Raw genomic sequence first — 17,882 nt, forward strand, 5'->3', positions numbered from 1 at the left:
GAAGGACACTAAAGTTACACAAAATAATATTTTTCTTTATTAATTGCTTTGGAGTCTCATATTTTCTATTCTGTGCTAATCTACTCAATTTCTCTTTTTTAAAATATACTTGTCACTACTCATTAACAGTCACAACCCTCAGTTTAAAACCACTATCCCAGAGGACCTGGTGCAAACCATTAAGATTGCATGCACAAGAATGGGCACTAAAATCTATACGAGCAAAAATTTAATTTAGGAAATGTTGCACTGAGGAGAAGAGGCAAGTTGTGGGATGATCCTGATAGCATGATGTCATGTGCATAGTTTTAAAACATGACAAACACAGTTCTAGGGAACTGTACCTGTCTTGGTCCATCTGAGCTACTCTAACAAAAATGCCACCTACTGGGAGGCTTATAAGCAATAGAAAATTATTTCTCCCAGTTCTGGAGACTGGAAGTCAAAGATCAAGGTACCAGAAATTCCCTGGCTATCCAATGGTTAGGGCTCCATGTGGGATCTTCCCAGACCAGGGACCCAAACCGTGTCCCCCACATTGCCAGGTGGACTCTTAACAGCAGCATGCATGTGTGTTCAGTTGCTTCGATCATGTCCAACTCTTGTGACCCTATGGACTGTGTAGCCTGCCAGGTTCCTCCGTCCTTGGGATTCTCCAGGTAAGACTACTGAAGTGGATTGCCATGCTCTCCTCCAGGGGATCTTCCCAACCCAGGGATCAAACCCAAGTCTCTTGCATTGGCAGGTGAGTTCTTTACCACTAGCGCCACCTGGGAAGTCCTCTTAACCACTGAACCTCTGGGGAAGTCCTTAGAGTCTTTTTTATAAGGGCACTAATCCCATCATGGAAGCTCCATCCTCTCCCAAAGGCTTCTTCTAATACCATCACCTTGGAGATTAGGATTCCAGCAAATACACTGCAGAAGCAGGGTGTGTGTGGGATGCAGGGGAGACAAGCATTTGAACCGTAGCAGTATCTACAAAATAAAATTAAGTGAACACTCATAAGAAGGATAAGCATGTAATTCAAAATAGTGGTTAAATTTAAGGAGGAAAGAAGAGGAATACAGTAAGGATAGTTTGGTCATTTGTTTTTGCTTGTTTGCCTTTTGTTTTGTTTTTTGACAGGAGAAGGCAATGGCACCCCACTCCAGTACTCTTGCCTGGAAAATCCCATGGACGGAGGAGCCTGGTGGGCTACAGTCCATGGGGTCGCTAGAGTCGGACACGACTGAGCGACTTCACTTTCACTTTTCACTTTCATGCTCTGGAGAAGGAAATGGCAACCCACTCCAGTGTTCTTGCCTGGAGAATCTCAGGGACGGGGGAGCCTGGTGGGCTGCCATCTCTGGGGTCGCACAGAGTCGGACACAACTGAAGCGACTTAGCAGCATACATCTTGAGAGATCTTAGCTTCCCAATCAGGAATCAAACCCACACCCTGGGCAGTGAAACCACAGAGCCCTAGCCACTGAACCTCCAGGGAAGTCCCTTTGTTTTTGTTTTTTAAGCTCTACAGCAAATTTGGGGAAATATCAAAGTGTGACAAAGCTATGCAGTAGATAGGTAGATATTTGTTACAATAGTCTCTATATTTTCAAATAGGTTTGAAATTGTTCTTAGAGAAAGAAAAGTAAAGGAAAACAACTTGTCCACTTAGAGAGCAGAGAGCAGTCAGCTTCCTTGCTCTCTGGACAGTTATGGTCCCTCTCTGTTAAGGGGTGGCAGGAAGTCCAGGAGATGAGCTGTTCCTAACTAGATCATCCTTCCTTATTCATGCAGTAGCACCTACTATGCACTAGGCATGGCTCTGGGCAACAGTGACTCCATGTGAACAGACACACAGGTCCTATAGTCCTGAAGCCTATGGATTAAGTGCAATTAGTGTCAGAAGTATAAAAGTGTAGCAGCAAGAAGAACTCCAAATACATTTTGCAGACAGTCCCCGACACAGCAAGGGACCATGACTCCTACCCTTAAGTGTGGGCTGCATTGTAACTTCTTCCAAAGAGGACGGTATAGACAGAAGAGCATGGCGTAGCTTCACAGCAGAGAAACCTAGCAAATACTGGCTGCAACCGGTGACCAAGGTGACCAATATCAACAGTGACGAAGGATGTTGGTCATGGGTACTCTCAGTATGATGTGATGAAACTGAAACTTCACCTCTACAGTCTGCCTCCCAAAACTTATAATCCCAGTCTAACCATGAGGTGGAGAAACCAGGCAAATTGCAATAGGGGGACATCCACAAAATATCTGATCAACACTCCTCCCGACACCATCAAGGTCAACAAGTACAAGGACCGTCTGAGAAACTGTCATGGCTGAGGAGACGAGATGACTAAATGTGATGTGGTGTCCTGGTGGGATCCCAGGATAGAGAAAGGACATTAGGTGAAAACCTTTAAAAATCTGAAATAAGTATGGAGCTTTGTTAATATTGGGTTGGTCAAAAAGTCGGTTCAGACTTTTCTTTAAGATGTTATGGAAAAACACTAACTAACCTTTTGGCCAACTCAATAATAGCATATCGATATTGGCTCGTTAAATATACCAAATGTAACATCCTAATGCCAGGTGTTAATAACAGAAGAAACTGAGTGTGGAGAGGGTGGGGAGTTTCTACAGGAAGCTTCTTTACTATCAGCTCAATTTTTCTGTAAATTTAAAACTGATCCAAAACATAGAATGTAAAGTAAAAAGTAAAAAGCTAACAAAAATAAAAACAAGAAAAAAGAAAGTCTACCAATAAAAAAGGTGGACCATCTGGTAAGACAGAGGAACGTATTCCTGAGTGGGAGGCTGCATGTCCCTCCTGCATGTAGCGTCAAGCGGCCTTAAGTAGTTACGTGCAGATACAGATGACAGAATATGGAGCCACGTTGCACCTGTACCCATGGAAAGCAACAGAGGACACTGGCTATGGGGCTGGATAAAACCAAATCAAACATCCTTTTAAAAGGTTTCTACGGAGAGGAAGGAGGGAGAAGGGTTCAGGATGGGGAACACATGTATACCTGTGGCGGATTCATTTCGATATTTGGCAAAACCAATACAATGGTGTAAAGTTTAAAAATAAAATAAAATAAAATTTAAAAATAAATAAATAAAATAAAAGGTTTCTAGGACTTCCCGGGTGGTCCAGTGGTCCCGATGCCACTCTTCCACTGCCGGGGACATGGCTGCAACCCCTGGTCAGGGAACTACGAGCCCACATGCCTCATGACCAAAAAAACAGAGGGAAAAAAAGACACAGAGGTTTCTTCTTATACAGGAAAGGAAAGGAAACCAGGCATACTACCTTTTCTGTAGGTATAAAGGAATTGATGCTTGGTTGAGACAGTGTTAAATGAATACTTTGGAATCACAGAGTATTTTCTCCAGGAAACAATGAGGGGGTCGGGGAAGCACTTGAAGGTTCATTTGACTGCTTTTATCAAAGACCTGCACCAGATCTGAGGAAGGATTCCTGGTTCCAAAGGTCAGTTTGGTCAATGACATCTGTAATGTCATCATAATAAATATGTCAAAATAAGTAAATAAATATATCACAATAAAGACATAAAAAATGATTTAATGGAGCAGCTGGGGTTTCTAACAAATACCAGCCTGAAAAGTCAAACAAAGAGTCATTTCCAAGAGCATGAACTTTGCAGGTTTCCCTCGGTTAATTTCATCAACTGCCTGTCAGAAATTTGGTGCAAAGGCTCTGATCTCAGATCACCATGTGGGCAGACCTTTGGAAAGAAAGCCTCCCATTTCCTCTGACTCAATTTCTGCCTGCATCAGGGAACTACAGAAGTCAAATCCCACAGCAGAAATAAACTTTGCACTCAGTAAGAAAGGGCACGTCTAAACTTCAATGATACTTGAGTGTCTGAGAGAAACTCTATTCTCGATCTCTGTTTCACAATGGACCTACCATGTATGAAGCTGGCACTGCAGTAATCAAGGCTGAGCTTCCTGCAGCCTCGAACAGCATCGCTTACATTAGGGATTTGCGGAGGCCACCAAAATCCCGCCCAAGTGTTGACCTTTGGCAGAATTTCTCTTCAGCACCTCCCTCTTAGGAGTCTTGGGCTTAGAATGATCTGGCATATATTTGCAGAGTGCCTACTATGTGGCCGGCACTGTTCTAGGATCTTGACGTCTGGGTTCATATCCCAGCTCTGCCAGTCCTAGCTCTGTGACTGTGGACCCTTAAGATCTCTGAGCCTCACTCTTTCCATCTGTAAGTGCGGTTAGTCGTGCTACTTTCTTCAAGGAGATATTTTGATAATTCATGGAGATAATATACAGCATAGAACCTAGCACACAGTAGGAGCTCAGTAAGTGTTGCATTTAATAGAATTTGCTTCCAATACCCCTGAGAACTCCTCCTAAATTGGCACCTCTCCAGGATTATTCAAAGTGGCCCCAGCCAGGTCTATCCTCCACAGATGTTTCATATTCTCAGACAATTCAACCACTATAAAACTTTGCATTAAAGGACATTATGTATCCATTCCTCTGTTGATGGACATCTAGGTTGCTTCCATGTCCTATGTATTGTAAATAATGCTGCAATGAACATTGGGGTGCATCTATCTTTTTGAATTATGGTATTCTCCAGGTATATGCCCAGGAGTGGGATTGCTGGGTACCTATATACAATGGAATATTACTCGGCCATCAAAAGGAACGAAATTGTGCCATTTGCAGAGATTTGGATGGATCTAGAGATGGTCATACAGAGTGAAGTAAGTCAGGAAGAGAAAAACAAATATCATATATTAACAGATATTTGTGGAATCTAGAAAAATAGTATAGATGATCTTGTTTGCAAAGCAGAAGTAGAGATACAAACAGAACAGACATATGGATTCCAAGAGGAAAAGGAGGGACTGGGATGAATTGGGAGATTGGAAATGATGTATAAATACTACTGCTACTATGTATAAAATAAATAACTAATGAGAATGGACTGTATAGACCAGGAAACTCTACTCAGTGCTCTGTGGTGACCTAAATGGGAAGGAAATCCAAAAAGAGGGGATGTATGTATACCTATAGCCGATTCACTTTGATGTACAGTAGAAACTAATAGAACATTGTAAAGCAACTATACTCGGACAAAATTTTTTTAAAAAAACATTCTTGAAAATGAATACAATACAGTGTTAGTATCATATGCCTTCACAGACATATTTACATTTGAATTTCCACTCATCCTTTAAGGGCCCATTCAAATGTCACTTCCTCTGAGAGGCCTTTTTCCTCCATTGAATCCTCTTCTTTGTTCTACTGCACTTGGGCTCTTGTCCTAAAACTGTGCAGAGCGCCACCTACTGGCCAAGTTTGCAGACCTAACCTCCGTCTCTCACACCAGAGTTCCCAGCATCTTGTGGGAGAGAGAGCCCTGCTTCTAAAAGACTGTAAAAAGTCAAGCCAATTGTTTAGACTTGCTGAGACAGGCAATGGGGAGCCACTAGGTCGTGATGAAAGCGGTATTTTAAGATTACTCTGGCAGCTGGTAACAGAATGGATTAGTGAAGAGAGATCACAGTCAAAGAGGCCATGAGACAGCCACAGGGAATTTCTAGGAATGAGCCGGCATACCACCAGGAATACATTCCTCAGTCAGTGATGCCAGCCTGGTCAGCAGGAAGACTCAGAGACATAAAGTAGACACATTTTTTTTAGCAACCATACCTGAACACCCAACTATAAAAGTTCCTACTCTAGGACATCCCTAGTGGTCCAGTGGTTAAGACTCTGCACTTCCAAAGCAAGGGGTGTGAGTTTGATCCCTGGTCGGGGAACTAAGATCCCACATGCCTTGCAGACTAAAAACACTTTTTTTTAATTTAAAAAATGTTTTAATGTTTCCGTTCCAAGCCAGCATACTGAGAATTAGGAAAACTTCTTTAGTCATTTAAATATAGCCACTTAGAAACCTATTAACTTATTCCCTACATGGTATCACTACTGAAAAATGAATATTTGATTAAGAGAATGAAGACAAGCCACAGAGAAGGAGAAGATATTTACAAAGCACATAACTGTTAAAGAATTGGTATCTAAGATATACCAAGAACTCTCAACACACAAGAAGGAGAAAAAACAGCCCAATTTTTTAAAAATGGGCTACAGATCTGATTAGACACCTCACCAAAGAAGAGATACAAAAGGAAAGCAAGCACATGAAAAGATGTTCCACATCATATCTTCTTAGGGAGTTGCAAATTAAAACAGTGAGAAACCACTGCACACCTCTTAGAGTAAAATCCAAAGCACTAACAACCAAATACCCATGAGGATATAGAGCAACAGGAGTTCTTATTCATTGCTGGTGGCGATGCAAAACGGTGCAGCCACTTTCAAAGATAGTTTGGCAGTTTCATACAAAACCAGATGTACCCTTACCATAAGATCCAGCAGTCACACTCCTTGGTGTTTACCCAAAGGAGCTGAAAACTTAAGCCCACAAAAAAAAATACACACACAGATGTTTATGGAAGCTTTATTCTCAGTTGCCAGAACTCAGAAGCAATCAAGATGTCCTTCAGTAGGTAAATGGATAAATAAACAGTGGTTCATTCAGACAACAGAATATCATTCAGTTCTGAAAAGAAAGGAGCTAGCAAGCCACAGAAAGACATAGAGGAACCTGAAAAGCATATTCCTCAGTGAAAGAAGTCAACCTGAGAAGTCTACATTCTGTGCTATTCAACTTTATGACATTCTGGAAAAGGAAAAATTAGAAGGATAAGAGCAAAATCAGTGGTTATCAGGGTTTGGGGGGAGGAAGGGAGGGATGAATAGGTAGAGCACAAAGGCGTTTTCTGGTAATGAAGCTATTCTGTGTGATACTAGAATGATGGATACTTGTCATTGTTCATTTATCCAAATCCAGAGAATGTACAATACACAGTGCGGGCTGTCTCTTCAGTCGTGTCCTACTCTTTGTGATGCTATGGACTGTAGCCCGCCAGGCTCCTCTGTCCATGGGATTCTCCAGGCAAGAATACTGGAGTGGGTTGCCGTGCCGTCCTCCAGGGGATCTTCCCAACCCAGGGACTGAACCCACGTCTCTTAAGTCTCCTGCATTGGCAGGCGGGTTCTTTACCACTAGTGCCATCTGGGAAGTCCCCTTACAATATGAAGAGTGAACCCTAATGTATATTGTGGACCTTAGTTAATAAGAATGCATGTTTATCATGCTAAGTGAAGTTAGACAGAGAAAGAAAAATGTCATATGACATAGCATATATATGGCATCTAAAATATGCCAGGGATGAACTTATTCACAAAACAGAAACAGATTCACAGACATAGAAAACAGACCAAAGGGGAAACGTGGGCAGAGAGGGATAAACTAGGAGTTTGAGATTAACAAATACAAACTAATATCCGTAAAATAGAAAAGCAATAAGGATTTACTGTATAGCAGGGTGAACTATATTCAATATCATGTAATAACCTATAATAGTAAACAATCTTAATATATATACACATACACATATATGAATCACTTTGCTATACATCTGACACTAATAAAATATTGCAATTCAACTATACTTCAATTAAAAAAAAAACTCTCTATGGCTTAAGAGAAAGTGAAGTTGCTCAGTCATGTCCGACTCTTTGTGACCCCATGGACTGTAGCCTACCAGGCTCCTCCGTCCATGGGATTTTCCAGGCAAGAGTACTGGAGTGGGTTGCCATATCCTTCTCCAGGAGATCTTTCTGACCAAGGGACTGAACTCGGGTATGGCTTAAGAGAACCAAGGTTTAATTACCACTCATGCTACCTGTCTTTGACAGGCCAGCAGGGGGCACTTCTGCTTGCTATCACTGACAAAGACTCTCCCTAACTAAACCTGAGTCAGCATCTCTGAGCCTCCCTTCTCTGGACCATGGACTTATCCTTGCCCGACCCGTGTAGCCTAATTACAGCAAGAATCCTAAGTCAGTTTAGAAATATCCCACCCTATCCTTGATATCTGATCACCCTCCATCTCCAATCAAATTCCTCATGCCCACGCTAGACATTTGATCGCTCTGGTCTGCCCTCAGCAAGAACCTGGTTTGGTCAGTCTCTTAAGAATCCCTTACTGTCAATGTCTCCTAGCAGTTTGCCATCTACTGACCCCACGCCCACTGTTTCTTGGCTGTAAATCCCCAGCTGTCTTTACTGCGTTGGGAATGGAGCCCAATTCCACCCTGGGGTCTCTCTTCCCTTGCTGAAAATGTTTCTGAATAAAGTCTTTCTCCAACCAGTCTCTTTCTTTAACCAGAGGAAAGTCGGTTCTGGTTCTCTCTGACACCTCTCAGAAGCCAGGCTGATGGGTGGGCTTTAACAAAGCCTTTTAAGTGTTCTGCTCACCCCCACACCATCCCTCCTCCCAGTGGGAGCACTTGACTTGAAAGAAAATGGTGACTAGATTCGACAACACAAAACCCAACAACATTGCTGCTAAAGTCATAACATAATAACTAAAATTAAAAAACTCAAGACGACAAGTGGGGAAAAACATGTGCAGTTAAACATGAGAAAAATTGTTAAATTTCACCAGAAACAGTCAATGCAAATTAAGCCTACAAGAAGACAGCCATATTTCAACTATCAAATTCTCTTTTTAAGGCAATGCCCAACATTGGCAAAAGAATTGAGAGCTGGGCGTACTTACATAGATCAGGCAGGAAAATTTCACAAAAGCTTCAGAAACTTGAAACACTGTTATGTCTTTTGAACCTACCCATTCACTTCTAGCTTTCTCTCCCAAAGACTTACCTATAGGAATATACAACTTCGTGTTTTTAAAAAATGAATGTTTAAAAGGGGGAAAAATAAAACAAAAATGGCCAGCAGCAATGCTTTAAAGAGGAAAGAAATGAAACTTGGTAAATGAATAGAATACACTTCTATAATATCAATAGAATACCATACCGCTTTTAGATATTACATTAAAAATTACAGGTTCTGGGACTCCCCTAGTGGTCCGGTGGCTAACACTCCATGCTTCCAATGCAGGGGACCTGGGTTCAATCTCTGGCCAGGGAGCTAGATTCCACGCGCTGCAACTAAGAGTTCACATGCCTTTTTGTTTTTGTTTTTGTTTTAATAGTAATGCCTGTGACCCAGTTAGGGCTAAGGTTTAAGGAACATGTGTTTTTAGAGACTCCAAGGCTATTCAGATACACATCCAGGACTGACACGTCTTGATTGATTCATTCATCAAGTAGTCGTTAAGACCCCTGTATTTGTTTCCTAGGGCTGCTTCAACAAATTACCACAAATGTAATGGCCTAAAGCAATAGAGAAGGCAATGGCACCCCACTCCAGTACTCTTGCCTGGAAAATCCCATGGACAGAGGAGCCCGGTGGGCTGCAGTCCATGGGGTCGCGAAGAGTCAGACATGACTGAGCGACTTCACTTTCACTTTTCACTTTCATGCATTGGAGAAGGAAATGGCAACCCACTCCAGTGTTCTTGCCTGGAGAATCCCAGGGACAGCGGAGCCTGGTGGGCTGCCGTCTATGGGGTCGCACAGAGTCGGACACGACTGTAGCGACTCAGCAGCAGCAGCAGCAGCAAAGCAATGGAACTATCACAGTTCTGTAAGATAGAACTCCAAAACCAAGCTGTCATCAGGGCCTCTGGGGGAGGACCCATGCATTGCTTTCTCCAGCCCCTGGTGGCCCCAGGCTTCCTTGACTTGAGGCCACATCCCTCTCACATCTGCCTCCATCTTCACATGAGCTTTTCCTCTGTGTGTCGATCTTAGAAGGACACATCGTTGGATTGAAGGCCTGCCCAGATACTCCAAGATGACGACCTCATCTCAGATTCCTTAATTACCTCTGTAAAGACCCTTTTTCCAAATAAGGTCAAGTTCACAAGTTCCGGGCATTCAGATGTAGAAACATCTATTGAGGGACCACCCTCCGATGCACTATGGTGTATACTTCCACATTGCAGGTGGCTTGCTAGTGCTGTGGGTGCTGCTTTCTACTGAGTTTTCAGTCCATTTGGGACAAGAGAGCTGAAGGAGTGTGTGCAGCCTGGGTACGTCCCCAGGCCTTGTGAAGTGCCCAGGGTCGTGGACAAGAGTGGGGACCCAAAGTGCGAACTGCATTGGCTACTCACTGGTTCTGAGACCTAGGGAAATCGTTTAAACTATATCTCAATTTAATAGTTTTTAGCTTCCCAAGGCTCTAATATTTCTGATTTTTAAACATGTGTGTTCCCTCAAAGACTTACAGTGGTGCTGGGCACCTAATGAGAATGACGTAGTTTTTCAAGAACTTTTTCAAATGAATAAAGAACAGACAACAAAACTACACACAATTATCCTCAGAGACACTTAAAATGTTCCATGTGTTCTGTTGTTTACGTTTCAGTAAAATATTTTACAGAAGGAAAGTAACCAACATGAACTAAATCTGGTGGGAAAATCTACTCAGAAACCGAGGCAACTGTGACCATCACTGTACTCTTTTTCCCTCCTCCCCCTCCCCTTCTTCCTCCTCCTCTTCATTCTTCCTCTTCCTCTCCTTCCTATTCCCCCCTCCCCTCCTTCTCTCTTTCTCCTCCTCCTCCTCCTTCTTCTCCAACTTGAATAACAGACTGCAAGGAGATCCAACCAGTCCATTCTGAAGGAGATCAGCCCTGGGATTTCTTTGGAAGGAATGATGCTAAAGCTGAAACTCCAGTACTTGGCCACCTCATGCGAAGAGTTGACTCATTGGAAAAGACTCTGATGGTGGGAGGGATTGGGGGCAGGAGGAGAAGGGGACGACAGAGGGTGAGATGGCTGGATGGCATCACTGACTCGATGGACGTGAGTCTGAGTGAACTCCAGGAGTTGGTGATGGACAGGGAGGCCTGGTGTGCTGCGATTCATGGGGTCGCAAAGAGTTGGACAGGACTGAGCAACTGAACTGAACTGAACTGAACTGAAGCACAATAAAAGATTTAACCCAGTTCATGTTCCATGGAGCCATAAAATGACACATGACATTTACGTGATAAGAGATAACTTTTCCTCTTACCACTGTTTGTTCCTTAAGGTTTCCACTGTTCAGTTTCACAACAAGCAATGAAAGCAACGAGTTAGTTGAGTTAGTAAAAAGGATAATCCTTTCTTCTGCTCAACTGGTTATAATCATTTCTGGATTAGAGCAGGTCAAGAAAAACTCCTGAAATATTGGATCCAGATGTTAAAACATGGTAACACTTCATGGTAAACATTTACCTTTGAGGTCGATTTCTCTTTCAACTGGGTTATAGTCATGTGAGGTGTGTCTATTTCTTTCAAGAAATCTATTTTAGGGTTTGGCTTTTCTTTCCTACGGAGACTCCTGTTTCCATGGTGCACTCCCAAGAACTTGTCTCTGTCCCAACTTTCAGAGGAGATGAGTTCTGCAATGTGGTTTCTGACCATACAAAAAGTGGCAGCCTATTTTCTCCAATGTTTGGGTCCCAACAGTCTGATGGAAACCATTGAAGGAACAATCTCACCTCAACCTAGCTGGTTGCACATTGTCTCCATTCGAGTCCACTTCATCCAGCTTTTCTTTCCCTTGGGTTTGCTTCATCTGTTTGAACACTTTCAAATTTGCTTATTTTTCTAACCTCTTTTCTCCTCTTTGGGCAATGCAACTGTTTATCTTGTGGTTTTCATCTTTATTATTCACATTTCCTCACAATGAGTATTCATTAAAACATTTTAAATGAAGACCTTTACTGTCTTCCTCATCGAGCCCATCGAATCTTCCCATATGACACATTTTTAATTCTTATCACAGAACTTCAGGCAGTATGTGCATTATATTCTGTTAAAAACCCTATTCCGCCCAAGGTTGTCACAATTCAGAGATTGCAGCTTTCAGTGGGATGTTTCGTTTAGGGATATATTCATAGACTCACTTTGCTAGCCCGGCAAACACGGTCCATGAGCTTGTATTTCACACCTCATTTGATCTCACAATTCAACAAAAAAAAAAAAGGATAAAAAGAAGCAATTATTTATTTAGATTATGGAATGGATTTTAGAAGGATATTAAATAAGCATAAATTGTCATGCCAAAGCAACAGTCCTTGTCCTTCTAACATCCCCGGGGAGGTCAAAAACAGAAAGTGAAGAAAGAGAAGAAGAGGACGCCAGAATGCCTGATAATTATGTAACTCTGGTTATGTAAGGGCTTTTTTTCTCTTGTAACTTTATAAATCTCTTCTAAAGAGAGTGCAGAATTGATTCTCTCAAAACCAAAAGTGATAACCACAGCCTGTGCTTGTCCTTCAATTTAAAACCTCAGCTCTTGATCAGTCCAGTGTTTCAACCAAATCAATTCCATGTGTGTAAACCATGGAGAAGGCCATTTGAGACCCACACAGTAATTTCTGAGGGTGCACGTCCAGGCAGCCCACTGGGGCTGCTCCAGCACAGCAGGAGGGTCTACTTCTTGTTTCTACCCTCCTGTTTTGCCCCAAGAACCCTCTCTCATACTTGAAGTCCAAGTCATTTGGGTGGGCCCAGCCATCCCCTACTTTTACAATTGGCTGCAGAGATTGGTTCAGGGTGAGTACAAGATCCACGTTACTCCAAGCAGAGCCAGTGATGAGCAGCCCCAAGACTTGCTGGACACCATGGGACAGAGCATGTTCTCCCTGAAGAGACCAAGCCAGCAGGATGGATGTTGGGAGCTGCTGATGGTCAACTTGCCACCAGGAGGGAGAGCCTGCTGGAGATGATAGCAACCCAGAGGAAAGACAAGGAGAAAGGTTGTTAGGGATACTGCATCCAGACACTCTTGGTGCCGGTCCCCGTCTTGAACTTTTCCACGTGCTCCTAGGAGCCCTTTTTGCTTGGACTTCATTCATGCAGTAGCTAAGGGCATCAGTCAAAGCCTACCTGATAAACACCTCAGCAATAAAGAAGAAGCAATAAAGAGGAATCCAGTAGAGTCAAAGCAGAAATCAAACCACAATCCTTGACAGGTCCCACTTTTAAAGAGTGTGCCAAACACTGCTAGTTGACCACGCTTCTTCCCTGATAGCAAAGACCTTCTCCCAGTACAAAGCCTGAAAATAACAGCAAATATTCACTTTCCCAGACTGTGCTAATTCTTGAGCAAGGGCATGGAACCCACTGCTTACTGATGATATCTAAAAGGAAGACTTGAAGGGAAAGTTGTCTTTCCAGTTGGAAAGGTCTTCTCTCCCGGCAAAAAAAAAAAAAAAAAGATACAGGAGGAGAAGCCCCCCTCCCTTCCAGTCTTTGTATACAACTAGATAAGTCTGTGATGTCTGGAACTGCTGCAGCCATCTTGCAGCCATGAGAAAACCAGCTGGAGAAGGACAGCCAACAAACTGGGCACGATAGAGTGGAAAGACAGAGCGCACACCCGGTGGCACAACCGTGCTGCCAGATGAACCAACCACGGAAACAGCCACCTCCAAATATCTCGTCACATGAGATCACAAAATCCTACCATAGCAGCCATTTTAGGTGGCAATTCTAGCACTTGCAACTGAGCCCAAATATGTAAATCATAAGCTCTCTTCATGTATCAGCGCAGGATTCGGGGGTGTTCAGATAGCAAGTAGAGATTTCCAGGGAAATCACGGGTTAACTGAGGTCTCAGACTGAAGTTCTGTCAAGGGATGTAAAGGACAATATCCAGAATGTTGATTTGGGAGTGAGAGGCACCCAGATTCCCTGATCAATACCCCTAATAGAAGGCTTTTTGGTCACTCAACCTGAGTTTCTCTTTCCTTTTGAAAGAAATCTTCAAAAGCAGTCAGAACAGAGTTCTAGCTGATGTTGGCTGAGGTCACCCAAGATGAGACAGCACTCAGCCTAGAGATCCATTGGAAAAGGCAAATTCCACCCAATCTCTCCATTTCTCATGCTCCCACCACTAACCCCCTCATTTATTCACCAAGTGCTCCTTCAGTGCCCAATATCATGGACCTCATAGCATTTAAAAACAAGAAAAGAGAGACTTCTCTGGCACTCCTGTGGTTAAGACTCTGCACTTCCACTGCAAGGCACGTGGGTTCAATCCCTGGTTAGGAAACTAAGATCCCACATGCCCCACGGTATAGCCAAAAAGCCAAAAACAAGAACATAAAGAAAACAGGTTATGATGCTAGAAGGTGGTAAGTAAGAGATCAGAAAGGGGCTCATTGCCAACCTGAGAAGTTGAGTCTCATCCTGGCTGAAGGCGGACCTATTAATGGCTTTAAAACCGGTAGGAAGACTTCCCTGGTGGTCCAGTGGTTCAGAATCCACCTTGCAATGGAGGGGACTCAGGTTCAATACCTGGTCAGAGAACTAAGATCCCACATGCTGCAGGGCAACTAAGTCTGCACATCGCAACTACTGAGTCTGTGCACCACAATTAGAGAGAAGCCCTCAGGCTGCAACTAAGCCAAAATAATCCAGCCAAAAATAGATAAATATTTAAAAAAAAAACAAAAACGGGAGTATGGCATAGCCAGCATTGGTCAGTCAAAAGGGAAGAGAAGACAGGCAAAGAGATCATAAAAAAGGCTATTGCAACAGGCCTGAGCTCATTCTGCCTGTTGGGAGCCTGGATGCAATATTATTAGCAATGACCTCCCTCTGTCTCCCAGGTGAGCTCAGCACCATAAAACCCAAGGGTGGTATCCGAGCTGGAGAAGATCCACCAACGATGTGAAGTTGACCTAACTTCACATTCTTAGCCCATATGCCAACACCCAGGTGTGATATCTGCAAAACAACCACATTTAAGCACTAAGAAACAATTACTAGACAGCTTAGAGCCACCCTACATTTGCTCATTAAAAAAGTACTTTTCCCCCTTGCCTCTTAAATCATTTCTATTTTACCCATTTCATTCTTCAGTTCTTCGCTGCCAACAATAACAATAATAAAATTTAAAAATAATGGTTATCAAACCCTGCACCATGACAGATGTGAGTGCAGGTAATTTTTGAGATTGCCAACCTAATCAGGTCATTGATGTAGAAAGAGCATAAAGGATAAAGCCTTCAGCCAGCATCACATCCCATAATGGAGCCATTCAGAAGCTGCAGGACGGAGCTGCGCTGATGAGCTCAAAAGAACACATCGCCCATTAAATGCAGAGGCATTGCTTTATTTATACACACATTATTTTGCTATCAGCGTCCGCAGCCATCCCCAACAAACGGCTGCCGAGGTACCTTGAGGATCCCAGGGCTTACCTGCTCTGTGTATCCGGGTGATGGCCCACGCACGTGAGGGTGGCTGTGGTCTGAACGCTGTCGTTATCTATCTCTTCCTGGACTGCCCACTGGTCCTCGCTGCTGACTCTCACTGCAGTTATTTTCACACCAGCTGCTGCCTTAATTCTGTCAGGTAGAAAAAAAAATATATATGACCATCTTAGTTCAAAACAGAGAGTAAAAACAGGGAGCTAGAACCGATCTCCCCTTTCCTCTGGGAGATGCAAGAAAGAGTGCCAGTAAATGGCTTTCCTTCAAAAACTAAGCGTCTTGTTATCTTTACAAGTGCCCCGAAGTAGGAGCTGCAGCGTTCTGCCACATGTGTTAATTTTCTGTTTGATCGGTGTGTTAGGAACCAGATCACCTTCTTCTTCGGGGGCCCTGCAGGATGGAGACAAAACAGACGTGTGTGCCAGGCATGGATAGGATCTGGGGGCCGGTTCTTCCCTGGGGGTGGATGAGGAAGGGTTCTCATGAAGTAGAAGGGTCTGAGAGGCTGCAGGGGCTGTGCCAGCTGCAGAGGTTCTGTGGGAAAGAATGCCAGAGTCTCACTGGGCATTTCTCACCCACCACTGTCAAGGGCACCTCCTTATGTGCTCCAGGACTTTCTGTAGACCCTACAGCCCAGCATGTTCACTCGTAGGCATATGAGCAACAGAAATGCAGGCGTTTGTTTCCCCAAAAGACCTGCACAAGGAAGGTCACGGCAGCACTGTCATATGAAACCCAGTAGGGAAACGGCCTGCATTGTCCATCAAAAGCAGAACTAATAAAATGTACAGTCACCCAATGGAATAAGACAGAAATACCAAGAATAAACAGTGTAGTACCACACGAAACTGGATGCTGAGTTAGTTTCAAATGTACAGCAAAGTGAATCAGTTATACATATATCCCCCCTTTTATCAGATTCTTTTCCAATATATGTCATTACAGAGTACTGAGTACAGCTCCCTGTGCCATACTGTAGGTCCTTATTAGTTATCTATTTTATATACAGTAGTGAGTATGTGCTAGGGCTTCTTAGGTGGCGCTAGTGGTAAAGAACCTGCCTGCCAATGCAGGGAACGTAAGAGACATGGGTTTGATCCCTGGGTCAGGAAGATCCCCTGGAGGAAGGTATGGCAACCCACTCCAGTATTCTGGCCTGGAGAATCCCATGGGCAGAGGGGTCTGGAGGGCAACAGTTCATAGGGTCGCAAGGAGTCAGACACAACTGAAGGGACTTAGCACACATGTGTATGTCTTCCAATTTATCTCCCCCACCTTTTACTCCCTTGTAACCATAAGTTTATTTTTGACATCTGTATTTCTGTTTTGTAGATACATTCATTTGTAGCCTTTTTTTTAGATTCCACAAACCAACTATACCCCAATCAAAAGTAAAAATAAAACAGTGGAGAGAACAATTTAGGAATAAATCTGTGTATACTAACTGACATCTCCAAACAGATATCAATTTAATATTTATTAAAACAAATTTAAATCAATTTTTTAAAAACTACATGGATGAACCTCCTATATTTGGAGGTTGAGTGGCAGATGCCAGGTGTCAAAAAGCACACACTGTATAATCCCATTTATAGAAATTTTGAAACAGTTAAACTCATCTGTGAGGCTGAAGTTAGCATCTGTTACCCTTTGGAGCCAACAGCTGGACGGGCTCCCCCGGGGGGCTTCTGGAGCACCTACAATGTTTGTCTCTTCTTTGGGTGCTGACTGCACTACAGGTTGTAAGAATGCACCCAGCTGTGCTCACGCATATGTAGTTTTCTGTTTGTTCCATGTGGACTCTTACGTACACTCATAATCATTCATTTGGTAAAGAATCTGCCTGCAATGCAGAAGACCCAGGTTCAATCCCTGGGTCAGCAAGATCCCCCGGAGAAGAGAATGACAACCCCACTCCAGTATTCCTGCCTGGAGAATTCCATGGACAGAGGAGCCTGGCGAGCTACAGTCCATGGGGTCGCAAAGAGTTGGACACGACTGAGTGACTAACACTTTCACTTTCAATCATTCAGTATAAAGTTCCAAACAAACCAAGCAGACTTCATGTTGGTCACAGGAATGCAAGTCAAGGCTATGGAAAACTTTCACCCTTGGATGTGACTTCTCCACTGTCCAAGCTCAATGGGAGTTCCCAAGATGAGTTAGAACATTGCCACCCTGGACACACCTAGGGGCTTTTCCCCCAAACCTCCACCACCCCTCGAGGTGTCCAGGACACAGTGTAACCTGAGACTTTGACCTTGTCTATGATGGGGAAGAGCCTCGGAGTCCAGATGAGCATTCCTCCCTGTTGGACCAATGACAGGTGACAATCCAGCAGCTATGGACAAGCAAGAAAGACACCTGGACTGCAGGCCAGACTCCACCCAGCAGAGACAAGAGAGGGCAGAGACCCACAGCCTCCCCATCTCATTCTTCTAGGTCTCTCCAGCACACAGCATCTGCCACCTTGTAGGGCAGAAGAAAACTTGCCCGGTGAGCACATCTAAGTGTTTCTGTCTTGTATTTAAGCCATCCACTTTAATGGTTTGGTTGTCCACACAGTGGATGTGTAGTAAAGATGAACTTTGCCCAAAGATGAGTCTTTACCCTCAACTCTTAGGAGGTGACCATTAAGCCCTTGTG

General features: G+C 43.5%; 1 protein-coding gene across 3 annotated transcripts in view; it reads right to left on the minus strand.

The window, feature by feature from the left end:
• The window catches only part of TMEM132B (transmembrane protein 132B), a 470,837-nt gene that overhangs the window by 162,429 nt on the left and 290,526 nt on the right, over positions 1-17,882 (minus strand). For all 3 annotated transcript variants that reach the window (XM_061384533.1, XM_061384535.1, XM_061384534.1), the window contains exon 3: positions 15,225-15,371. In XM_061384533.1, the coding sequence (XP_061240517.1) occupies positions 15,225-15,371 (147 nt within the window). The remainder of the gene's footprint in view (positions 1-15,224; positions 15,372-17,882) is intronic.

Source organism: Bos javanicus, chromosome 17 (genome assembly GCF_032452875.1).
Source record: "Bos javanicus breed banteng chromosome 17, ARS-OSU_banteng_1.0, whole genome shotgun sequence".
NCBI classification, from domain to species: Eukaryota; Metazoa; Chordata; class Mammalia; order Artiodactyla; family Bovidae; genus Bos; species Bos javanicus.